This window comes from Caretta caretta, chromosome 3 (assembly GCF_965140235.1).
Source record: "Caretta caretta isolate rCarCar2 chromosome 3, rCarCar1.hap1, whole genome shotgun sequence".
Classification (NCBI taxonomy): Eukaryota; Metazoa; Chordata; order Testudines; family Cheloniidae; genus Caretta; species Caretta caretta.
Window position 1 is genome coordinate 136327545 of NC_134208.1, and position 25131 is coordinate 136352675.

The 25131-nt window shown below is 41.6% G+C and overlaps 1 protein-coding gene across 2 annotated transcripts in view; it reads left to right on the plus strand.

Moving 5' to 3' along the window:
• Positions 1-25131, plus strand: part of ACTN2 (actinin alpha 2) — a 90804-nt gene that overhangs the window by 20692 nt on the left and 44981 nt on the right. For both annotated transcript variants that reach the window (XM_048843788.2, XM_048843787.2), the window contains exons 2-6: positions 12404-12518; positions 14878-14997; positions 22060-22146; positions 23119-23206; positions 24465-24543. In XM_048843788.2, coding sequence (XP_048699745.1) covers positions 12404-12518; positions 14878-14997; positions 22060-22146; positions 23119-23206; positions 24465-24543 — 489 coding nt within the window. The remainder of the gene's footprint in view (positions 1-12403; positions 12519-14877; positions 14998-22059; positions 22147-23118; positions 23207-24464; positions 24544-25131) is intronic.

Here is a 25131-nt window from a genome sequence, read left to right on the forward strand (position 1 = left end):
CCTGGCCAGGAGGGATTTCAAAGGGGTTTACCCTTCCCTTTATATTTATGACAGTGCTCTAACTGGATGGTATCGCCCTTGTCATCACAGTGGAGTTTATATTAGGAGTTAATGTTGACAGTTGCAGTATTAACTCTCGCTCCTGCCTTCTTCCAAATTTGAGGCCTGATCCAAAGCCCAATTAAGTCAATGGAAAAACACCTATTGCTTTCAATTGGCTTTGGCTCAGGGCTTGGAGTAGGGATAGTTTGGAGATCTAGGAGGGGAGCCAGTATCAGTGCGGCTTCCAGAGTTCAGAATGAATCATGCAGGCTCTTTGCAGGATTTCCCCGTGGATCTATTGGAATATCCACATTTTAATGGTAGTCTTATCCCTTCTACAGTCTCATAGATTTTAAGGTCAGAAGGGACTATCATGATCATCTAGTCTGACTTCCTGCACATTGCACGCCACAGAACCTCACCTACCCATTCCTGTAATAGTCCTGAGAAACCCTTCCCTCACAAGATGACAATGAGTTGGGAACAGTGTATGCAGTGATCCACATGCAATTTCCCCTGGAACGTCTCTGCCTGATGGGTTTTTACAATGCAACCCTTTTTCTGTTGACTCCACTAAAAGAAATCACTAATGGAACTGTAACAAAATGCTTGATGATCTTCTTGACATTTGCCAGTGTCCAGCCTTGGTGGTGATCTCCTAAAGTTATTCTTAAAGTGATATTTAAATGCTTTAGAATCTTCAGCTTTTTTTTGGCAATAATCAGGCCTGTGAAATGGACATGTAGTCACACAGTGATGGGAGTTGCGTATTTTCCAGGAAACCCTATCCTCACATAGGATTAGACCACCTGCTTTGTAAGGGCTAAAGTCTTCCCTGGCTGTTCTGTGTGCGTAGAATTCCCATTAATGCTATTGGAGCTTACATTGTGTTTACTGAGTGGGGAATGTGCCTTTTTAATTATACACCTCATGAATAATAGGGTTGTGGGAATCAGTGATGAAAAAGACCTTTCAGTTTATGGAGTTGATCTCCTAGTAGGGTGGACTGTTCACTACTAGAAAAGGAGTACTTGTGGCACCTTAGAGACTAACCGATTTATTTGAGCATAAGCTTTCGTGAGCTACAGCAGTGAGCTGTAGCTCACGAAAGCTTATGCTCAAATAAATTGGTTAGTCTCTAAGGTGCCACAAGTACTCCTTTTCTTTTTGCGAATACAGACTAACATGGCTGTTACTCTGAAACCTGTTCACTACTATGATCCAGTATGGTATCAATTTAATCTCTGATATGATCACTACTGCACTTTCAGACAGAAGAGCTTAGTAGGGCTTTTCCATCTCTGAATTCTAAGACCTTGTGATTCTTTATTTTCTAGTGCCTTTTCTAGTTTTTCTGGTTCTGCAGTTTAAATGACCTCACTGTCAGGAGTTTTTCCGTGATATTTAGCCTAGATTTTCCTTTTCTTGATTTCTTTGAATGACTCCTATGTATGGTACATAATCCCTTGAACCATCCCAGATAGTTCACCCACTTCAAATATTTACATCCTTTACATAACCAAATTCAATTAGCAAGTTGCTGTGCTAAACATTAACATTTCACTTGGCCAGTAGAAGACTTCCTGTCACTCAGTGATTGAATAACATTAAGTTCCTGTAAAAATGACACTTCCAGAAGAGGTAGCATTTAAGGCTCCAGAACTGTAGGTCACCCTAGTTATTTTATGAAATTGTACCAGGTGCATTTTGGCTTTTGTTTTGGGGTGGAAAAAGGAAAAGGGGTAAAATCCAAACTCGAGTTCAAACAACTGAAAAAAAAAATCGAATCCTTTATTTATTATTTCTAGTTCATACCAACTCAGTTAATGGTGCAGCCATTTCTACACATTTGTAGAAACTCCCCCACACGTCAATTAATAGCCATAAGGGTACATTTAAAACTGAAACTTAAATAAAATGGTGCCAGGCAGTTTCACTGCACTTGCAGCATATTACCATATGGTTGAAAAGGGTTAGTTTATTTTCTGTCATTTATTCCTGGCTCTGCCACTGACCTGCTGTGTGTCTTCGGGCAAATATCTTCACCTCTGTTCTCCCTTTCACCCTTCGTGTGTCTTGTTCAGGTAGCCTGCAAACTCTTTTTCTGAGGCAAGGACCTTCTCTCACTATGTGTTTGTACAGTGCCTGGCACACTAGGGCCTCTAGGTGCTACTGTAGTACAAGCAGCCAACAGTAATAGCTGCTGTTGTTTTACCCAGCAGCAAACGACAGAGCAGCAGAAGCAAGATATTATGTCCAATGATGGTACAAGCTGTACTTCGTATCAAATGGTAAAAATAGTGTAGATAGGTCACTTCAGCAACTGCCAAGAGGAAAATGAGAAGTCACAGTAAAGGAAGTTCCAATTTGAAAGGTTTCCTTCCCACAGTGGAGAAAATTGTGTCAATTTATGGCAATATTATCATTCCTCAGTTATTGTAGCTTCCTCTGTGCAGGGCTTCCAGCTGGGTCTCTTTGCTGTTTGCGACTTGTGCAGAAGGCAGTAGAGTGCCTGTTCACAGGGAGGAGTAATATGATCATATTATTCCAACTTAGAAATGACTGCCTATAAAGAGGCTGGTCTTTTTGGCTTTTTGGGCTCTTAATGGAGAGGAGCCTGGATATATTGAGACCTGCTCCTTAAGTCTTGTCCTGGTGGGTATTTGCATTCTGAGGGCTTGCAGCTCCCACTGGCTTCAGCTGGAAGTAGCATAGGTGTTCAGCACCTCTGGAAATCAGTCGCCCTTCTACAGTTCCACTATCACACTTTAAGTCAGTGGGTGACAAAGCGTTTGTTCCGGTGGCCCCTACACTGTGGAACTCTCTTGCTAGTTTAAATATTGGCTTTTCAGCATTTTTCCTTTGGCTTTTCAGCATTTTTCCTACTGTTTTACACTCCACAGTTAAAATCAAAAAGGCGAAAAATGCAGACGTCAGCGTTCAATGATATCAACTTGTCTATGTTTCATCTCCTATATGTTTGCATGGTATTCATTTTACAACATAAATAGTAAGCTATTAAGTAATATTACTGCATACTTACCTGGGAAAACAAAATAGAAAATAGTAATATATATGCCATGTGGCTGAGTTAATCTTGCTATACATAAGAGTGAATTGCGATAGCAGAGTATATCAATGATCATTCCAATCCAGTATACTGTCTCTGACAAGGGTGAATACCAGATGCTTCAGAGCAAGATGGAAGAAACCCCAGGGTGGAAAATTATGGAATAACCTGATAAAAAACAGTGAAAACCTGACCTCATTAAACTCAATGGTAGTTTTGCCATTGACTTGAGTGGGAACAGGATTTCCTCCACAGTGTGTTCCTTTTTAACCCATTTTTCCTTCCTCCTCATCCCACATATACACTTGGCCTGGGCTATTGTCTGGCTTGAGACAATTTTCTGCAAGACAGTTTAACAGGGTAACTGCTGTGTTACGAGGGATAAATCTTAGCAGTGAAAAACACTTACTTTGATTTTTTTTTAAAAGACAGCTTAGAATTTGCAAAATATTATACAGTGCTGCAAAAATTGCTGAGAGTTGTTTCTGAGCTCTTAATGATCTCCTCACTCTAAGTCTTTTTGCATTAGCCATAAGACCATTCTACCCCATTTGTGTTTTTTTCCATCATCTTGTGCCCCTTGGTGGGGGTCAAGACTTCATTGATAAATAAAATTATTATTACAAATTATTGTGGCAAGCAATCACCACTACATTAAAAAAAACAGACTCCACAGTACGGTATGTCTGACTGTAAACTGAAATGAATCAACATTTTAATTTCTTATTCCATCCTAATTGATAAGAATACTATTAATTCCCATATACATTTGTTAAAGGAAGACCAGATCACATAGTTTGCTGAGTGTACGTGTATGTTTTTTTGAATTTATACTTTAGTAATGAGGTTTTGTTTAGAGCCATGTAAGAGGCTTATAACTAGGAGTAACAGGACCAGAGAGAGAAAATGAGAATTTAAGTTAAATATTAGGGGGGAAGGGGGAATTTCCTAAAAGTGAGATTTCTTAGACTGTTCAATTGTCCTCCAGGGAGAGTGACAGGAACACCATCTTTTGTCACAGCTAGAATAGGTTTAGCAGATACTGTGTAGGGAGTCTTTCTGCACTGGCAGGTGGATGAATCAAGTGACCTAATTGTTTGTGTTTTCTATCTCTGATTTCTACATTCTTACTCAGATATGATAACAGTAATGGGCTAGATTCATCCCTGGGATAATAGTGCAGCTTCATTGACCTGCCTACAATACCTCTGAATTTGGCCCAATGGGTGTGTTGTATCACATCTATGCAACAAGTGTAAGTTGTGCCAATGGGGAAACTGTTCTCTCACTCTTGCTCTGTCTCTCTCTCTCTTTTAAACTAAAAATAATGGTAAAGTTTCTTTGTTACATGCATACAGCTAGCATGCAGATTGTGTTCCAAGCGGAGAGAAAGGCCCTGATGCTGAAGTCCCATGGACACAGGAGTCCATGCTAGCAGGTCGCATTGCAGGATCAGGGCTTACATTTTGAAATATGGATAATAGGCAGAAGCTGGCTGTGCTTCAAAGAGAGACTTCAGTCTCCTCTAGTAGGAATGTTCTGGCTGGCTTTCTCTCTGCAGCACTCTTGCCATGTACTCAGAGCACAGTAAAATACCACATATAGCTACAGAGCGAGTCATTGCATCCCATTTAGGCTTGAAGTAATGAACAATCCCAATTGCCACCATTTGAGAGAGCGGGGATATATCAGGATCAGTGCTGTGAAGCAAAATAATTGTCAGTTTTAAGCAGTTGTCCCTTTGAAGTAAAGAGCAGGAGTCACCCAAGTGTGTGTATTAACACATAAATGCACATCCTTTTAGGAAACACTGCCAGCTTATATTTTCCACTTCTCTGAAGACCTGAAGATCTGGTTATAAAGATCACTTTATCTGAGCTTGCTCCCCTGTCCCCGGTTCAGTACACTGCAAGGTCCACAAGGCAGTTGTGCTGCGTCACAAAACAGAAATCTAAAGTATTAAGTTTTTTACTCGTGTTGCACTGTGTATATGTATGTGTATTTTGATCTATCGTTGCTCGATTGCCATTGAGCACTGTATATTTTTATCTTATGGAATAATCATGGGTAGGGTTAGAAACAAAAAGAAATGATTCAGGAAGGCCAGTAGCTGTTTTGAGAGAGAAAACAAGAACTCTTTTAAAATCAGTTTGAATTTTAAATAGGTGGTGTAATTAGTATAGGAAACATAAAAAAGTTATTGCGACCCATCTTTCTTTGGTTCCATTGAATCAGTCAAAGAGAGCATTAGCCTTTTTGTGAAATGTGAGTACTAGCTAGTGGGAAACAACTGGAATTTCTCAATTAAATATCTCAAACGTTACATCAGGATCAAAGGCTCATAATTACAGTAGTGTTCTCCTTTTATAATTCTGGGGCAGCATCAAAAGAAAGTTAAATTTTTATCAGTACTCTAACATATGCAACATATGTGGGCTTTCCTATTACTGTAGGACCCTTTCTGCCTTCATACATGTTGTTTATTCAATCAGAAATACTATGTCCTTCAATTTGCATCCTTACAAAGGTACACATAGTTTTGGGGAGTTACTTGCACTAGGACTGCAAGTTGGAGTTACCCCGATGACTGCAAATTCACATGTTCATGGTGATTCAGTTGCCTACGTGAAATCAATTTGGTCTTCTCAGTCCAGTTTTCAGTGAACATATTTTTACATCACAAATGACACAGACAATCCTTTTGGTGGTGATTGCAGAGAGGCCAAGCACTGCCTGCATAAAACCTGAATTACTCTGTCATCCCTCAACATAGGCTTTCCAAATCAGGATTGACACGATTGGTGGTGTGTTTTGGGAAAGTTTCCTACAGGGGTCAGAGAGTAGTTCAAATTCCTTGCCCTTTCGTTCATGGCTCTCTCTGCTTAGAGTGACAGCACAGGTTTTCTTCTACTGGTAGCTTTTGTGATGGGCATTTAAAAAAAAATTTAGAGTTTGCTTTTTGCAAATAAATTCAAACCCCAAAGGCCAATGCTCCAGGCATTTAATTGCACCTATTTTAGCATATACTATTGCTCTGTGATGTCAGTTCCACCCTGCTCATCATGGCAGTCTGCTACTCTGATATGCTCCCAACAGGTCAGCAGTGAAAATAATTTGCTTTTCCTAATTCTTCCTTTCAATCCCAGAGGATTTAAGATTTGCGGAATACAGTGTTATATGCCGGTTGTGTTTTGATCTCCAGGACCTGAGCTTTTTTGAATTGCTGCTTACTGACTTTTTATAGAGCTATTTGTCAGAGCCGGAGTAATGCCAATTTATGCTCTCAACAAATGGGATCACAATGAGAGAGTGAAAGAATGAGGATTAAACAAGATGTGAACTGTGGAAGGCGTCGCAAGGTTAGGTGTGTAGTGAGTTTTGTTCGGCAACTTCTTATCTGTGGCATTACTGAAGTCAGTAATAGTCTCTCTTTTGACATTAAATGATGTCTATATAGCTGTGTTTAGTTCTAGGCAAACAAGACAGGTTTTTGCGGCCACTGGATTATACAGTCACATGCAGATAGTCTGCTGGAATGTACATGAGCTGTGCTTTCAAGGAGGCACAAGGCAACCGAAATACAGATAACGGCATTTCATGAACAAAGGACTCGCACTGGAAAAAAACGCTGCGATGAGAAGCTGCAGTTGTCTCTTGCTGCACTTGACCAATCAGAATAAACTGAGACCTGGTGTAAGCGGGTGTCATACCATAAAAAGGAATCGTGCTTCAACAGAACTTCGTTTAGCCCACTGTGTAGGTTTTGTGGGTTGTAATCAGATCATTTTTTTAAGTTTACCATTTTTGAGAGACTACAGGTGTGAGTCCATGTCTTATGTTGGTAATTTTCAGTTTGTGGATCAATTTTGATTTAATGTTCAGACACGTAAAAATGTAATAAAAAGGACAGCAAAAATCAGCACAGAAAAGGCTTTGTGGGACAATCTATAAAAGTGAAGATGAACTGATCCCTTTTCAGTCTGCTCATCTAAAACAGTTTGATTGGGCCAAAGTAGCATCTTTGATTTCTTTATGGAGTAGCAACATCAGCTGCTCAGTATCTTCAAAATCTTTATAAAATGAACAATAACATCAGCAAAAAGAGAAGGTAGGTAGAGCAGAAGAGATGAGAGGGAATGAAGAGGAAGTGTGATCTAGTGGTTAGATCACAGGGCTGAGTGCTAGAACATCCAGCTTCTATGTCTAGCTTTGCCACCGAGTTACTGTGAGCAAGTCATATAACAGCTCTATGGCTCAGTTTATCCATCTGTAAACTTAGTATAATAAAAAGTACCTATCTCTAAGGGCAGGTTTCAGAGTAGCAGCCGTGTTAGTCTGTATTCGCAAAAAGAAAAGGAGTACTTGTGGCACCTTAGAGACTAACCAATTTATTTGAGCATAAGCTTTCGTGAACTACAGCTCACTTCATCGGATGCGTTCAGTGGAAAATACAGTGAGGAGATTTATATACACACAGAACATGAAAAAAACACCCATTTTTTCATGTTCTGTGTGTATATAAATCTCCTCACTGTATTTTCCACTGAACGCATCCGATGAAGTGAGCTGTAGCTCACAAAAGTTTATGCTCAAATAAATTGGTTAGTCTCTAAGGTGCCGCAAGTACTCCTTTCCCTTTATCTCTAAGGGATGTTTGAATAAGTTAGTTTTCAAACCTCTTTGGGACCCTCCGATGCAACCATATTTTAGAATATTCTGTTGAGGTTCTTATACTGTGCTGATCATTGTGGTATTTAAACACTATGTAAGTACAAAGTAGAGAGGCCAACAGAGAAATTAGAGGTGGGAAATATTTTAATTTGCTTGGATGATGAACCCAAGTATCAGATTAATCTTTGCTCAACAGCAAAAAATAAATCAACATAACCCTCAATAAAGTCCTGTGTTGAGATGGGTGAGATCACGAAAATAGCACTGTGACCTGTCTGTTCCCAGTTTTGATGGATCTATTTTTACCATCTGCTTGGCTGTTCAGACCTAGCCTAGTCCTGTGTCCCCAAAACAGTTCTGCAAAATACAATAGCATCTGAAAGTAAATGGATAGCCATCATTTTGGTGAGTGTGAAAGGCTCAGACATTTATTGGTTAGCTTTTCTAATGGGTGTGCCGGGTTTCCATGTAACAAGTTTTTGTGCATTTTATCTTTGGGTGCTTTAAGCTGTGTCTTCTACATTACTCTAATATCTCTCTGTCATAGGAGGAGTACTATAATTTCTGGTATTTGCAAATGTGCGCTACTGACCCACGAATACTGATTACACATGCTCAGAGATGCTAGAGGCAGACAAAAGCTGTAACAAGCTAGATTCTGGCAGTATTTGATTATGCCAGGTACCACCATAGGGCTTCATTGTGTGCAACCCTGTGCAGGTTCACATGTGCAGAGAGGGTGCTTTTTATCCTGGGGTTGGGGCCTGGTACAATCTGGTCCTTGCACTCCTGTGGGCTCAAGGACTCGGTGAGGCTAGTACTAAAAAGCAAAGCAAGCCAAAGTGAGAGGGCCCAGGTGGGTATGGGACCGTGGCCTTGCTCCCTCACAAGCAGCATATAGGGCTTCACATAACATGGAGAGCACACAGCACTTTTGTGGAAGGTGAAGCAGTGGCGATCGGGGTGGGGTGGGGTGGGGGGCACTGTGTCTGAATCTGATAGGACAGCCTTTGACAGCCCTCGTTTGTGTAGTGTAGTACACTGCTCCCAGTGCAGAGCTCTGCCTGAAAGCCATAATATAGCTCTTAAGGCTTGTCAACACTAGCATTTGGGTGTTGCAGCACCCTACCAGGCCTGTAAAACACCTTGTGTCTCTTTCATATGCTGGGTAATAACACCCAAGATTCCATGCTTGTAAAATTCAACTGGCTCTTTATTAAGAGAACTATGTACATAGATGCTACAGCTAACATTCTAGCCATGTGCACATAGACTGACTTCCTGGTGCTTTCTCCAGACTCTTCTCCTCTGCAACCTGGGCTCCTTCCTCCAAGTCCATACAAGTTGCTACAATGTTCCCCCCCAACCCGACACATTTTTCCAACAATGCACAGGCACGCACACCACAGTCCCGTCTGCACTTGCTCAGTGCCAGTCTAGGCACAGTTGCATCCACAGTCATGTTTTTCTGCACTGCTGCCATGCCACTGTGTGTAGGAACTGCAAATGCTGCAGCTGCAATGGTAAAGTTAGTCCCTGCAGTGCAATTCATAGATAGAGTCATAGACTTCAAGGTCAGAAGGGACTATTATGATCATATAGTCTGACCTCCTGCACAAGGCAGGTCACAGAATCTCACCCACCCACTCCTGTAACAAACGCTAACCTATGTCTGAGCTATTGAAGTCCTCAAATCACAGTTTAAAGACTTCAAGGTGCAGAGAATCCTCCAGCAAGTGACCTGTGCCCCACGCTGCAGAGGAAGGCGAAAAACCCCCAGGGCCTCTGCCAATCTGCCCTGGAGGAAAATTCCTTCCCGACCCCAAATATGGCAATCAGCTAAACCCTGAGCATGTGGGCAAGACTCACCAGCCAGACAGCCAGGAAAGAATTCTCTGTAGTAACTCAGATCCCACTCCATCTAACATCCCATCACAGGCCATTGGGAATATTTACTGCTAATAGTCAAAGACCAATTAATTGCCAAAATTAGGCTATCCCATCATACCATCCCCTCCATAAATTTATCAAGCTCAGTCTTGAAGCCAGACAGGTCTTTTGCCCCCACTGCTCCCCTTGGAAGGCTGTTCCAGAACTTCACTCCTCTGATGGTTAGAAACCTTCGTCTAATTTCAAGTCTAAACTTCCTGGTGGCCAGTTTATATCCATTTGTTCTTGTGTCCACATTGGTACTGAGCTTAAATAATTCCTCTCCCTCGCTGGTATTATCCCTCTGATATATTTACAGAGAGCAATCCTATCTCCCCTCAGCCTTCTTTTGGTTAGGCTACACAAGCCAAGCTCCTGGAGTCTCCTTTCAGAAGACAGGTTTTCCATTCCTCGGATCATCCTAGCAGCCCTTCTCTGTACCTGTTCCAGTTTGAATTCATCCTTCCTAAACATGGGAGACCAGAACTGCACACAGCCCACAGCCCTGGTTTTGTCACCTCACAAGCCACTTACCTGTTGGCTGCATGCAGGGCTGAAAGCAGCAGAGGCAATTCTTGGCTGCTCTTGGCTCATCCCAGTCACCCCACTCATCCTGACACCTCAAGGGCCACAGTAGCATTCTAGGATGTAAAAATAGAACCGCAACTCAGATTTTATTAAATAATTTTAAGCATTCAAATAGGCTTTTTTTTGGTCTCACAGAGAGTCCCCTGAAAATACAAGAACAAACATTAATGATGAGTCAATTCTGCGCCCACAGGCCCAAAATGCAAAAGGCTAGATCTGCCTCCATGGGCTGAATGAAAAGTCTGAAGAGGTATTTTTGTTTGTGCATAATTTACATAAAATTTACGTATTTCTAAAGTGGGCATTTGATTGCACAGATCCCCCAAATCCATCGCCTCTGCCCCATAGCCATCGCCAGTGATTTCAGTAGCTGGACACAGAAGGGGAGCAGAGTGCCCATTTAATTAGCCATAGAGTAGGAGCTTCAGAGAATCACTGCTTCCTCAAGCCGGGGGAGGAGGAGCGCTCCGGCCTGCTTTTACCACAGGAGGCAGAGAGCTGCGCTCCCACATGTTCTCCTCTCCCCCTTACTTTAACTCCGGACACATCTGTTTCCATACACTCCCTCATTTCTAGGGCCCTACCAAATTTGCGGCCGTGAAAATTGCATCATGGACTGTGAAATCTAGTCTTTTGTGTACTTCTACCCTGTGCTATACCGATTTCACGGAGGAGACCAGTGGCTCTCAAACTGGAGGTCCCAGCCAAAAAGGGGGTCAGAAAGTAATTGTAGGGGGGGTCTCAGTATTGCTATCCTTACTTCTGCACTGCTCCCTTCAGAGCTGGATGGCCAGAGAGTGGCAGCTGCTGACCAAGGGCCCAGCTCTGAAGGGAGCAGTGCAGAAGTAAGGGTGGCAATACCATACCATGCCACCCTTACTTCTGCGCTGCTGCTGGCAGTGGCTCTGCCTTCAGAGCTGGGTGCCTGGCCAGAGGCCACCGCTCTCCGGCCACCCAGCTGTGAAGGAAGCACCGCTGCCAGCAGCAGCGCAGAAGTAAGGGTGGCAGTACCGCAACCCCCCCTACAATAACCTGGTCACCCCCCCACAACCTCCTTTTGGGTCAGGACCCCTACAGTTACAACCTCATTCAAATTTAAATAGCTGAAATCATGAAAATTTACAATTTTTAAAATCCTATGACTGTGAAATAGACCAAAATGGACTGTAAATATAGTAGGGCCCTACTTGTTTCCCCCAGGGAAGCCACCGGTTTGTCTCCACCCGCTCATCAGCTCTCACTCACCCTCTCCTGCCATGCCACAAGTACCTCAGAGTCTTTTCTTTTCACAGCTGCCATGGCTTCACCAGTGGCTGAGTCCCTGCCTCCTCCTTTCTCCCCCCCCTCCCCGCCAAGAGTGCTCCTTCCTCTCAAGTCCTTTCTGACTGGAGCAGGAGGGAGGAGCAGGAGGGAGGGGCTGAGGGAAGGGAGGGTGCTTGCTGAAATGTTGGAAAAGAAAGGAACATTGTTTCAGCCACTGGCCCAACCCACCCTGGTAGCTGTCCAAGGACTGAAACCCCTGCTGAGACCATGCTGAAGGTAGGCTCAACAGCATTTCTCAAAACTGGGGGTTAGTAAGGTCTGGTCTAGGCTGGCGCTGCCTTAGCAATGAGAACTGGACAAAATAATCAGGCTCAGTGGTTTTACAGAGAGAAAGAGAAAAAGAAAGATACTCTTGTTGTATGTTGTCTTTCATGATAAATTTAACCATGAAAACTTCCATCTCTGCACTTGGCTGTTTCACCAAGTTGTGGTCACAATCTGGAAGTTCATACAAGGAGGAAACCAAATTAAAAAAATAATCCATGAAGAATCAGGCCATATTGAAATACAGACGTCGTGCAGATTCTGTAATGACTGTGCATGGCTCATTGTAAAGCTTCCAAGAGACTGGGCTGTATTTCTTTTTCAAAAAGTCTGTGTTTAAAAAGGCATTTTGTTTCTTATCAATATTACTAGTAAGCCCCAGGATTATCAGTATTACTAGAAGTCCCAGGCAGCCTTGACAATCTCATCTGCATTGTTTGCTCACTCAGATGGTTCAGCAGTTGCTTTGAAAGATGCCATGGTGACAAGTATTTTGTTTTCCTTCTGCTGTTATAGACCTTTACAGCTTGGTGCAATTCCCACCTCAGGAAAGCAGGCACACAGATTGAGAACATCGAAGATGACTTCAGGAATGGCCTTAAACTGATGCTCCTCTTGGAAGTCATTTCAGGTTTGTTAGAAACAAAATGTCTAATGCATTTAGTAAACACCACCCCTGACTTTAGAACCTCGTAGAGATTTTGTAGTGCAAAACTATAACAGAAGTTAATCCTCGACCTTGAGGAGGGTTAGGAGCAATCTTGTTTTCCAGTTGCGTGGGACAGCAAAACTCCAGTCCAACAAGTGATCTGTTCACTGTCCATTGGAGGAGCTGCTGACCTGTATTTAAGAATCCTGAGCAAATTGATGGACCATTGCATCTGATCTGAGGCTGAAAATAAAAAGTGGTCTCTCACCTCAGTTTCTTTGTAAATATTTTTGAATAGTAAAGGAAATGGATGATTTGTCCACCAAGCACTTACTGCTTTGCTAAATTCCTTTTCTGCCTCCATTCCTCTAGTTGTGAATCCCACTGCACACAATTGGGAATTGTGTGCACATTTGTGTCCCCCTCCTGCATATTCCTACTGGAAATTGTGTACCTGCCTAGTTCCTACAGAACAAAACCAGAAAATGAATAAATAAAAACCTTTGAAATAACCACAGCTTCTTGTTGAACAACCAGATCTGAGATCCTGGTTATCCTTGGACTGGGCAATTAAAAAAAAAAAGTTTTTTTCTTAGCCTGCCTCAGGGTGTCATCAGTAGGAAAAAAATTAGTGAAATACTCTCTTAAAAGAATGAAAACTGTTAAAGATCGGCAGTGCATGAGTGAGCTTAAAGAGTTACAGATGAATACATTTTAAAATAAAGGTTCTGTGCTTCTGAGCTGATGATGTCCCAAAGCCATACTATGACAGCAGCTGTCTGAACCATTTGGCTTTGGGTGATATCACAAACTGCTGTTGGAGAGACATAAAACCTGCAGGGTCCTTAGGCCCTGCTACTAAGAGTTTACCTTTCCTCTGCATGTGGAGGTCACAAATTTATTTTTTAACCATTTTATTCAGTTTTTAACCCCTTAGTATGAGTACTCCAAACTTTTTCTTTTCTTTTTTTAATTATTAAGCAAGCTTTTCAAAAGTTGGTGCCTAAAATCAGGCTCAGAAATCCATATTTAGAGACCTTAAATCAGGGGTCGGCAACCTTTCAGAAGTGGTGTGCCGAGTCTTCATTTTATTCACTCTAATTTCATGTTTCGCATGCCAGTAATACATTTTAATGTTTTCAGAAGGTCTCTTTCTATAAGTCTATAATATATAACTAAACTATTATTCTATGTAAAGTAAATAAGGTTTTTAAAATATTTACGAAGCTTCATTTAAAATTAAATTAAAATGCAGAGCCCCCCGGACCAGTGGCCAGGACCCGGGCAGTGTGAGTGCCACTGAAAATCAGCTCGTGGGCCACCTTTGGCACACGTGCCATAGGTTGCCTACCCCTGCCTTAAATAATTAGTGGTCTGATCTTCAAAATTTCTGAGCACCGAACAGCTCCTATTGACTTATTTATGCAAACCAGCTAAATCATCTATTTCCTCTGCCATTCAAAGGTGGGGAGCAGTCACCAGCAGACTGTGATTAGCTGACGATGCCCCTGTGAAGAGGGATGGTTATGAGGGGCATATTGGATGATAAAGGGAAAGGATCAAGGGAAGGAGCATTTCTAAGTCATGTTTTTTTGTGGAACGCTTTGAATTTGTGTAGGGGGGATTTATTCACATATAGTTACTCTCTTGACCATTTGAGAAGACATAGTCATGCAGCCCTTGGCACCAGACGGTGGCAGCATGGCTCTGACAGTGATGGATGAGGTTGGGATAAGTCCAGAGGTGGCAGGGATGCCCACAGGGTCCTGACGTCTGGGATTTGTTCCCATTTAACCACACCGATTCTCAGATTCTGCATTTTTTCCAGGATACTCCTCTTCCCTCTTGTGCATCTCTGCCGATCCTGCTGTCCGACAGCAGCTCTTCAAATGCCATGGGTTTGGGGAGATTTTACACAGAAAGGGATGACATGGCTGTCTGATTTATATGATTTCCTTCCCTTGTAATCAGGAAGGAAAGGATGATGAGCTATGAGGAAGGGCCTGTTCACTTCCTTTTTACTTTCTTTCAACTATAAAGCAGACACTAACAGCACAATAAAATATGAAAAGTGTATCCATTTATATACCTCTTATGTTTGGGCAAACATCAAATTTTATTCAGGTTTCACTGCTGTACCGGAAGATCAAGGTAAGAAACTTCTTTGCTTTTTTGTGGGTTTGTTCAAAGGCACTTGACATTCTTTCAGAAAAATACCTCCAGAATAACTGTTAGCTTTTAGAAAATGTACTGCATACATTCTATCTGAGTTTTCTAGTCACTGGTGTGTCTGTTGCCAGGTGCCTGTAAGAATAATTGCATTCAACTTGTTGTACTACAGGGGAAAGACTACCAAAACCAGACAGAGGAAAAATGCGCTTCCATAAAATTGCTAATGTCAACAAAGCCCTGGATTATATTGCCAGCAAAGGAGTGAAACTTGTGTCAATTGGTGCAGAAGGTATGTGGAAACACTTGACAATAGGCCTTGGTCTATAGGCATACATATCCCAAAGAAGCTAGACAGCAGAGATCAGGGGCCAAATTTGTCCTGGTGCCTCCTTGGCCATGGAAGGCCAAGGCCCCTGATGCATCTTGATGGCTTCTCTGCAGAGGTGGGAAGACAAGAATTGGAAAGATTTTGGGTGTGGGGAGATGTGGGTTGTGGAAGGGCTTGATGATTCTAGAATTTGCTTCTCTACATAGTTAGGTTTAATGGTCTATAATTTCTTGGCATTTGCCCATTCCTTTTCTTAAAGATTAGGACAACATTTGGTTCTTTCAGTGCCTTCTTTTATTCCAACATGCTATTAAAAACCAGTCACTTTAGAAATCAGATAGGAGTCTAGAATGTACCTCATACAGCCCTGGGTCTTTGTTTATCTCTTTAGTGAGTATAATGTATAGCGGACTTCTTTTGATAAAATTGCTTGGGAGTTGAGACCTAGTCCCAATTGTTACTACGGTGACTGTACATTTTTAAGACCAAGGTTCAACATTCTAGATGCAGTTAAAAGAGTGGACAATGGAAAAAGTGGTGGCTGGAGCTGGTTGGATACTGAACCCAAAATGAAGTGGAACTAGATGTGACATGATTATTTTGTTGTTCTGCTCCAAATAGTCACTGTAGTTACATTAAAATACGTGATTGGCTGGTTGGATTTTGAGAAACATAATTTGATGGTTGAAATATGCAGGATCTCACAGCAGATGGGATTTGCTAAATGCAGCTTCCCATGGAGCTTCCCATTCAGCATCTAGACATTACAGTGATTTGTGCTATCTAAATTAGATTGTTTCATGGTTCCCACCCTTGATCTAATTGCCCCATCCCCATGTTTTTATCCTTACTCCAGCCTCCAACCCTTCACCTCAGGGGGCTGAGTGAGAGGGGGAGGGTAACTGGATTAGAGGGAGGAAGGATATTTAGGTAGGAGTGAGTGGGAGAACAACCTTCATGGCTTCAGAGGCAATAGTGCCACTTAGGTGAAGTTCATGGGGGGCAAATGTTTCCCCTAAGGTTTTTGCACTTGCTCAAAGTTCCATAGGGCCATGTAGCTGGTGGGGGGTGAGCTATGGCCTGACCACTTTTAAGCCATGGTCCTATACTAAATCAGTATGGCTGCTGCTGGAGCATTATTCAGATTTGGTCCAGCCGCCCCTCCATTTATATGGAGGAGCAGCTGGGCCAAATGGTATTGCAACTGGGCATATAGGGAAACTGTTCCTGTACGACAGAGCCCCAGAGAGTCCATCAAGAACTTGACTCATGGTGGCACTGGCTCATACACTATGTGGGTCAGAGACAAGGACACCTGGGGTCCCTGTGGGGGGGGAAGGGAGATAAGCAGGGACTGGAAAGTGGTCCCTGCCAGTGTGTGTGTGTATGTGTGTGTGGGACACTGGAATTCCTCCCCCACCAAAGAAATATCTGAATTGGTGCCACTGTTCACAGGTATAGTTAAGGTTTGGGTTGGTGTTTCAGAGCTGTGGGTGTTCATTTAGTCCGTTATAAACAGGTGTCATTTGCCAAATTCAGATCCAGATCTAGGTTCAGATTTCCAGCATCACCAGAGAACAGATGTGTCAAAGCTGAGTTTTTGGTGGACTCTACTCTGACTTAGATTAGACTGAACTGCCTGGGTGCTTACGTGTGTGTGTAGCTGTCTTTAAAATATTGATTTTAATTGTTCGTCTTTGGGTATTTGTGGTTTGCGCAGTCTCTCCCAAAATCAAAGCTAATATCAAAGTGCTGCTTTAATTAATGTTTTGCTGTTCTTCAGCTACTGAATAGAACAAGGAGAGCAAGGCGGACAAACTATGTAGCAGAAATAGAAAAAAAAAGTGCTCCCCCTTCCCCTCTCCGGTATACTTTATACTTGTGCTATTCTGAGAGCAATATTGTATTCTATGGACAGCAGAGGGCATTGAAGAGCCAATTTACATGTGGAAATAGAAATCAAGCGTAAGGCAGACTGTTTGCAGAGCTGGTATAGAAATACTGAACCAACTGGCCAAAATTAGAATTAAAATGGATTAAACAAATGGTCTGGTGAGTAGTGCTTTTCACTGTCACATGGGAATCTTAAATTCACTGGCTGAGGTGAAGAGCTCTGCTGACGGTTGCTTACTCTACCTGATAATATTTTATACATACTGACCAAGATTTTCTAGGTGCTTAATGTTAGGCTCCTAAATCCATAATTAGGCACTTAAAGAAGCCCCCAGGGATCTCTCATTGATTTGTGGGAGCTGCTGGGTGCACAACACTTCGGAAAATCAGGTCACTTATTGAGGTCTCTAAGTATGGACTTAAAGCTAGGCTCCTAAGTACCCATTTTTAAAGATATTGGCCCCTGTATATACTGTTTTCCACATGAAGATCTCAAACATGAATGAATGAATGAATTTATCCTTACAAGACCCCTGTGAGGTAAAGTATCAGCCCTGTTTTACAGATGGGAAAACTGAAGCACAGAAAGGTTAATTGGGCCTTAATGTAAATGAGAAGCAGGTCCAGGCTGAGGAGTCAAGAGTTCTAGGTTTCGTTCCCAGCTTTGTCGCAGACTTCTTGTGTAACGTTGGGCAAGTCGCTTAACTTTTGTGCTTCACATTCCTCATCTGTAAAATTGGAGATAATAGTTACAAAGCTTGATTCATTAATGTTTGGAAGCTTTTTAGATTATTGGGTGGAAGGTACAAAAGAAAAGCCAAGTATTATCATTATCATTATTATTTATTATAATAATAATAATATAATAATATTTATTTTGACACAAAGAGGAACATAATAATTAAAACAGGCCAAATGGTGTTTCAGCTCTGGCTACTGGTGGCTGTAAATCACCTAATCTTTCATAAACATTTTTGGGATATGTTTTAATTTCCAAAATGTGAAGTCACTGTCTCTACATCTGTTGAGGATCATGTGTAATTTTCTGACACTGAGCAATGAAGAGTCTGTAGTGAACCTAGTGCCACCAACTGTGATTTAAACCAGAGGCCCAGAATAAAGATTAAACCACTAGTCCTGTGCAGCTCTAGTGCAAAATTCTATTTAATGTATTTATGAGTTGTCTCTATTCAGTAAATGTGTGGTAAAAACTATAGCCAATTTTTATTAAACTAAACTAAACTTTGTTAAAAAACAAAAGAGAGAGAGTATGGTTAAAAGATCAATATACATACAGACATGAGTTCAATTCACTGAGGTGCAGATTCATAGCATAGATGGTGAGCTTTGTAGTTGCAAAGAGTTCTTTCATAAATAGTTCATAGGTTATAGTCCAATGTCCAAATGTCATATTCAGGGCATACCAGCATAACTGGGACCTCAGTCTTGCAACTCAAACGTCTCCTGATGAAGCATACACAGATCGAGATGACAGAATCAGGACCCAAGGATCTTTTATACATTTTCATGTCTTTTGACAAGTTGGGAGTTCAAAAGGTAATTAGCATGACTTTGAAAGAGGTCCATCACCGGTACTTCGCTATACGAATTAACATAAGGCCATTTGCTTGTTCCTCTACCATTCACAGTATATTTCAAAGTGAGATGAATACCGAGATATCATAGAATCATAGAATATCAGGGTCGGAAGGGACCTCAGGAGGTCATCTAGTCCAACCCCCTGCTTAAAGCAGGACCAATCCCCAATTTCTTTCTTTCTTTCTTTTTTTTTTTTTTGTCCCAGATCCCTAAATGGCCCCCTCAAGGATTGAACTCACAACCCTGGATTTAGCGGTGATAGGATATTCTTTTCACCTCTGAATTATCAGAATACTGCATAGACAGGGACTGCATGGTCCACCCTACTCATACATATGTAAATACACAAAAACACAATCATGTTCTCCCCACGTCTTATGAGGGTTATTTATTTTGCAGGATGTTTTAACGCTTTCTAGCCATGCGTCACAGTGGGTTTAAAGAAAAAAAAATCAAATAAATTGAGGGTGCTTTTTATTGTATCCTGGGTTGAATAAACTGAGAAATTGAGGAGACTGGTAGTACAGAAGATCATTAATAGGAAGGACCTCCAAGGAGTTGTTTGTTAGATGAGAAGAAAAAAATTTCAAAAAACAAAGTGGGCTGCTGAATCTGCTGAAAGACAAACAACTAAGTAAAATAGGAAAACAACAAAAAAACATTTTGGGCCTTCAGTCAACCTCCTCCCGCCCCCCAAATTTTTATCCCTTCTCCATCTTCTTCTCCCCAGAATAATTGTGGATGTAGTTTAGCTTATGATGGGTTTTGAGTGAATTGAAAGGTAGGGGCTGCAGTTCTCTCAAAGCAAACAGGCAATGAAAACACAGATATGCATCTGAAGAAGTGAGGTTTTTACCCACGAAAGCTTATGCTCAAATAAATCTGTTAGTCTTTAAGGTGCCACCGGACTCCTTGTTACAGATATGAGAGTTATTCTGGGGATAATATCCCTGATGGCCTGTAGAGGAGGGAGAAAGGAATGAATCAAAGTATGCTTTAATTACTTTCAGCAGTTTAGCAGTTTTGTTCTCCTTGCTTTTTGGTATTTTTTCTATGTATGTCAGATATGTTTTGGCTCTTCCATACAATGTTTTGGCTAAGGAGACTGAGGAACTGACACATCTACTTTATTGCTGACAAATAATTTGAAAGTTCTGTCTGGAGCCCTGGGAACAGCGGGATTGTTGTAGCCAGTCAGAATAGAAAGATTTGTATATTTGCCGTGTAGCTGTTATGAAATAATCACACAGGCCCAGATCCACAAAATTGTTTATAGGCTCCTGACTTCCATTGGTTTCAATGGAAGTTAGGAGCCTAAATACTTTTGCAGATCTGGGACGCAGCGATTATGCAAATACACTAATTGGCTGACAGTCAGCATGCTCCATGAGTATTGCAATCCAGCTATTGTACAGTTTGAGAAATGACTGTATAGTGATTCGTACATCAACATCCACAACCAATCAAAGTGCAAGGAAATGCGTATGTGAGGAAAAAACAACTGAGAGATGCACCAGTTACGATTCAATCGCCTCTGATTGATTAAGAAAGTTCAGTTTTGGTATAATTCATGGTAAACTTCAGGAGGGCCGTGATCCTCCAGGGCCTATACAACGGTGGTAGCAGTGGCACATGGAGTCCTGAGAAGAGGGATGTAAATCTTGGAAAAATGAGTTGGAACCCCCTAAGAGTGAAGAGGAAAAATAAAAAATCAATTATCTTTTTAACACTGATTATTGCACTATAAAAATAAATGTTACAATGAAGGGGCACCAGAACAGGGGAATCTAGGGGCCCATGGCCTCCCCTCTTTTAAAAGTGGGAGGGCTATGCTCTTTCACTTTTTACTGGCCGCAAGAGCGAGGGACGTGGGGGAGGGGTCGGAGAGGAGTGAGTGGAGAGCGGGGCCTCCAGGAGAAGGGACGGCACAAGGCTGGGGCCTTGGTTCGGGCGCTGGTGATCCCCCCACTATTAAGGACCTTCTGCTGCTCCTGTTACAATGTCACTGTGCTGGGGTTTCCAGTACCTTGGGAGTTACTTCCACAAACTCCATGGAAAGGGGGAGAAAATCCTGATTGGGTTGCAAATAGAATTGGTGTCTTGAATCACTTTCAAACCACAGGGATAAAAAATGCCATTCAAATTACTTATGTGCATGCGGGCATTGTCAGTATATATTTAGAAGAATATGACTTAAAAGATAGCTGAACGTTTATCATTAGTAACACATCAGTGTACATACACAAAGTACTTTTAAAAAAATTCCTTGTAACTTGGCCAAATCAAATTGAATTTTCATCAGACAACCAAAAGGTGCACATGTAACCTATGGCCAAGTTTTCAAGTGCTCAGCAACAAACAGCTTTCATTGTCCTCAGTGGGTGCTGCTGGCTGTTGACCAGTTTTGAAAATCTGACCCTACCTAAGGACAATGGGTAAAATTTTCAAACCTGTCTAAAGCTTAGGAATTGAAGTCCCATTTCCAGAAGGGACTTAGGCACTAGGGTGCCTAAGTCTTATTGAAAGTCTATGGAACTTAGGCTCCAAAATGCCAAAGTCATGTTTGAAAATGGAACTTCGGCTCCTAAGTCATTTAGGCACTTAAAGAAATTTACCCCCCTCTCTAAATCAGATTTCAAGTTTGTACACCACTAATGCATGAGAGCTGTTAAAAAATTGCAAAAAATTGTTTGTTCACTTGCTTTGTATTTGAAAACAGCAAGACTGATTTTGCTCAAACTTTAGTGCTTATCTACCTCGATAGCTATTCTGCAATAGCTATTCCAGATTAACTCCATGTGTGGATGCTCTTATTATGGAGTAAGAGTGCAGAATAAGGCCTTGTCTACACTACTGCAGTAAGTTGACCCAAGTTATGCTACTCCAGTTACGTGAATAACGTAACTGGAGTCGATGTAGCTTAGGTCAACTTACTGCAGTGTCTGCACCGTGCTGCGTTGATGGAAGACGCTCTCCCGTCAACTTACCTTACTCTTCTCTTTCTGGTGGAGTACTGGAGTTGACTACAGAGCTCTCTGCCATCAATTTAGCGGGTCTTCACTAGACCTGCTAAATTGACACCCTTGCAGCAGCGCCGATCTATGGGTAAGTGTAGACACATGGCCTAAGAGTGTGAACACATGGAGTTACTCGGGAACAGTTAATCCTCTTTAAATTCACACACTAATTTATTCCAGATTAATTGTTAAGTGTAGACAAGCCTTCAGAGAAATATTTTTTCCTTAGGTAGCGACTAAACAGAGAAAAGTCAGTCTGAATGGTGAAAATTTGAGAAAATCAGAATCAATTGAATAAAGCGCTTTAGTATGGAAGTGGTGACCTTAGCTGTAAGTAATTTTCAAGCCTAATTAGCCTGAGCAGAACCATGAGCTTGTTGAAAATCCAACTAGAAGAAATTCTGTATAGGTTAAGAATTACAAAACTTGCAGTATAACAGATGTGCAGGATGAAAGTAAGAGGACACATTGCAAACTGTACTTTGTGAATTCTGGTTTCCCTTTTTTACCCTAGAAATTGTTGATGGCAATGTGAAAATGACCCTGGGTATGATATGGACCATCATCCTTCGCTTTGCTATTCAGGACATTTCAGTAGAAGGTAAGAATATACCCCTGGCTATCTTAAAATAGTTAGGGCAAAGCACGTCAATTTGAGTTGACGTTAAAATTAAGTAAAAAATCTATTTTTGTCAGATTACTGGATCACTGTGTAGTGGTACAACATCCGATTTACAAGATTGTCTGCCTGAGCTTGCTGATCTGCTAGCTTCCATATGCAATCCAGGCTTGGTCTACACTACAGTGTTAGGTCGAATTCTGCTGTTTCCACACATCAAGCCATAGCTTAATCTTTGCCTCTTCACTGTACACTTTCGCCAGCTCTCTGAACTTCCTGCTTTCTGGAGCAAGCATCCTGTATCTGTCCACTTCTCCACCTCTTTGCAAATCTGATCTGAGTACATATGTTTTTTTCTTTCTCTGTACCTCTTAATTTCTTCTACTGCTTTAGTGTTTTTTTGTTTTGTTTTACTGTCCCTAAGTAATTGTATTCAACTCTGGAAGGTGTCTTGCAGTTTGTATGAAGGACATTTTCACGTGTTGGCTGTACTGTATTGTTGGTCAAATGCCTCTCTACTTAAATCAGTTTTAAATTGTGAAAAGTGTCACTGACAATTCTAGAAACTAATCTCTAGTTTCCACAGGAAGGATGTAATGTATAAGCAGTGGTAGTGCAAGCTTCCCACACTGCCCTGCCAGGAGTATCATGATAGACCTGGAGGAACCACCTCTAGTGTTGAGATGAAGATCAGTCTCCAGGGTCTATTTAGTCCTTGATTTATGTGTTGAGACTGCCAACAAGGGGGCCAGTTGTGGTGGTGGTAATTTTGTGACGTTGACAGCTAACCCCGGGGAAACGAACTGAGACCATCAACATCTATTGCACAGTCCCCCTCCCCCCAAGCAGCAGATGGTAACAAGTTCCAGCTTGTGAATGTTATTTAAAATAATAGGGAGTAGTCTACCTGAGCTCCTTTTCATTCTTTCTTTTTCTCTCTGATGTCCTTTACAGAGACTTCAGCCAAAGAAGGTCTGCTGCTGTGGTGTCAAAGGAAAACTGCTCCTTACAGAAATGTGAACATTCAGAACTTCCATCTTAGGTAAGATCACGTTATTTCAAGGGATAAAATACAAGTGTTTTGCATCAGATTCTGCTTCCAGTTGTGTACATGTAACTAAGAGCATTATTTGGCCCGTAATGTTTAAACTGGTATATACTGGCTCATTCAATGTATGGGAAAAAAAGTTTTTACCGGCAGAACCCTGGCATAAGTTCAAGTTTATATTCAAAGTATAGATTATGCTATCTTCAGTTCTTGGTTTACAGAGTATGTTCCAGACTATTTTATTATTGCATGTATCTTTGGTTAGGGAAAATGTTTTCTTAAAATAATAGATGCTTATATTGTTTGAATTTTACCTTTTGGATGACAGAACTTTTTATGTGTAACACTTGTATTGAATCTTTATCTGGGAATTGTCTTTGCTTGTACATTTTGAAGTCAGTTAACAGAACCTCTAAAAGCTTTTAGTATTACAAACGTCTTGTGTAGTATCCAATCCTACAAATTGCTGTACACAAGTTGATCCTTGTGCCCATGCAGAGTCCAATTGGTCCATCAGAATGGAGTATCTTGCAGGATCAGGGCCTATGTCTGTAAATTAGTTTTGACATGATCCCTAAATGGATGTAAGTGATGGCTCCATTATTGTCTCCAGGATCATTGTTATAAGGTCTGATCCTGAGAAGTACTGAGCATCTGAAACTTCCACTGAAGACAGGGGGAAGTGCAGGTGCTCAGCAACATTCAGAATGAGACCCATAATACATAGAAAGTGTTTAAATAAATTAAGCTTTTTTTTCTGCTGCCACTGTATGTTCCGTTGAGAAAAGCCCAGTTGTGGTGTTATAATTGCATGATATAAGTGACATTGAAAAAGACTCTTGGACAAGCATGTTCTGTTAGCCGAATCTTCAGGGGTTCATTTGGCCCTTGATATGCGTGTGACCATAAATATATTTGGAGGGTTATGCACATGCATTGAAAGCAGAACCTGTATCCTTTTGTGTCCTGGAGCATCACAGAAGCTAACCAGTTTCTACTCAGGACGCATTTTACATAACATACACTGTGTAAAGACCCTTGTAGGGCGATCAGGAATATATGGATTATAGAAGAGTGAGTACACAGTCTACTAACAGAACCACACAGTGAGAGTGGACCATGAGATTTAATTATCTGGATGCAACATGGGCCTTCATGCATATAGCAAAACATTAAGTGAGGGTCAAACTGTCCAATGTAATGATTGTATTAACTTATTTTTCCATTTTATTTTCTATTGTTTGTTGTAAAGCTGGAAAGACGGCCTTGCACTCTGTGCACTTATCCACAGACACCGACCTGATCTTATTGACTACTCCAAGCTAAATAAGGTCATCAGTCTGGGTGCCACAGCATGCTGATCTGCAGTGATCTGGTTCACTTCCTATTTGCTTAGCATGTTTCCTTAAGGATAAGCTGAGAAGTGCTTACTAACTCAGACTGGTTTGCCAGGATCCTGACAAAACTGATTCTGAGGAAGAAGGACACTCCATCCTTTTCCTCTCCCCTTCCACCTCCCCCTGCCCCACTTCAGCAGCTAACATTACATACGCTTGGCCTGATTCTCCACTGCTTTGCATCTTTGGAACTCATTTATACCAGTGCAAAGTGGGTGTGAAATCCTAATAGAACCGAATTCTCCCCTCATGCTGGTGGCGGTGTTTACACCCACTTTGCATTGGTGTAAATGTAAGCGCAAAGCAGTAGCGCAGGGGTTCTCAACCTTTTTCTTTCTGAGCCTCCCTCCAACATGCTAGAAAAATTCCACGGCCCACCTGTGCCACAACACCTGTTTTCCTGCATATAAAAGCCAGGGCCAGCGTTAGGGGGGTAGCAAGCAGGGCAATTGCCAGGGGCCCCATGCCACAGGGGGTCCTGCAAAGCTAATTTGCTCTGCCCTTGGGTCTGGGTAATAAATT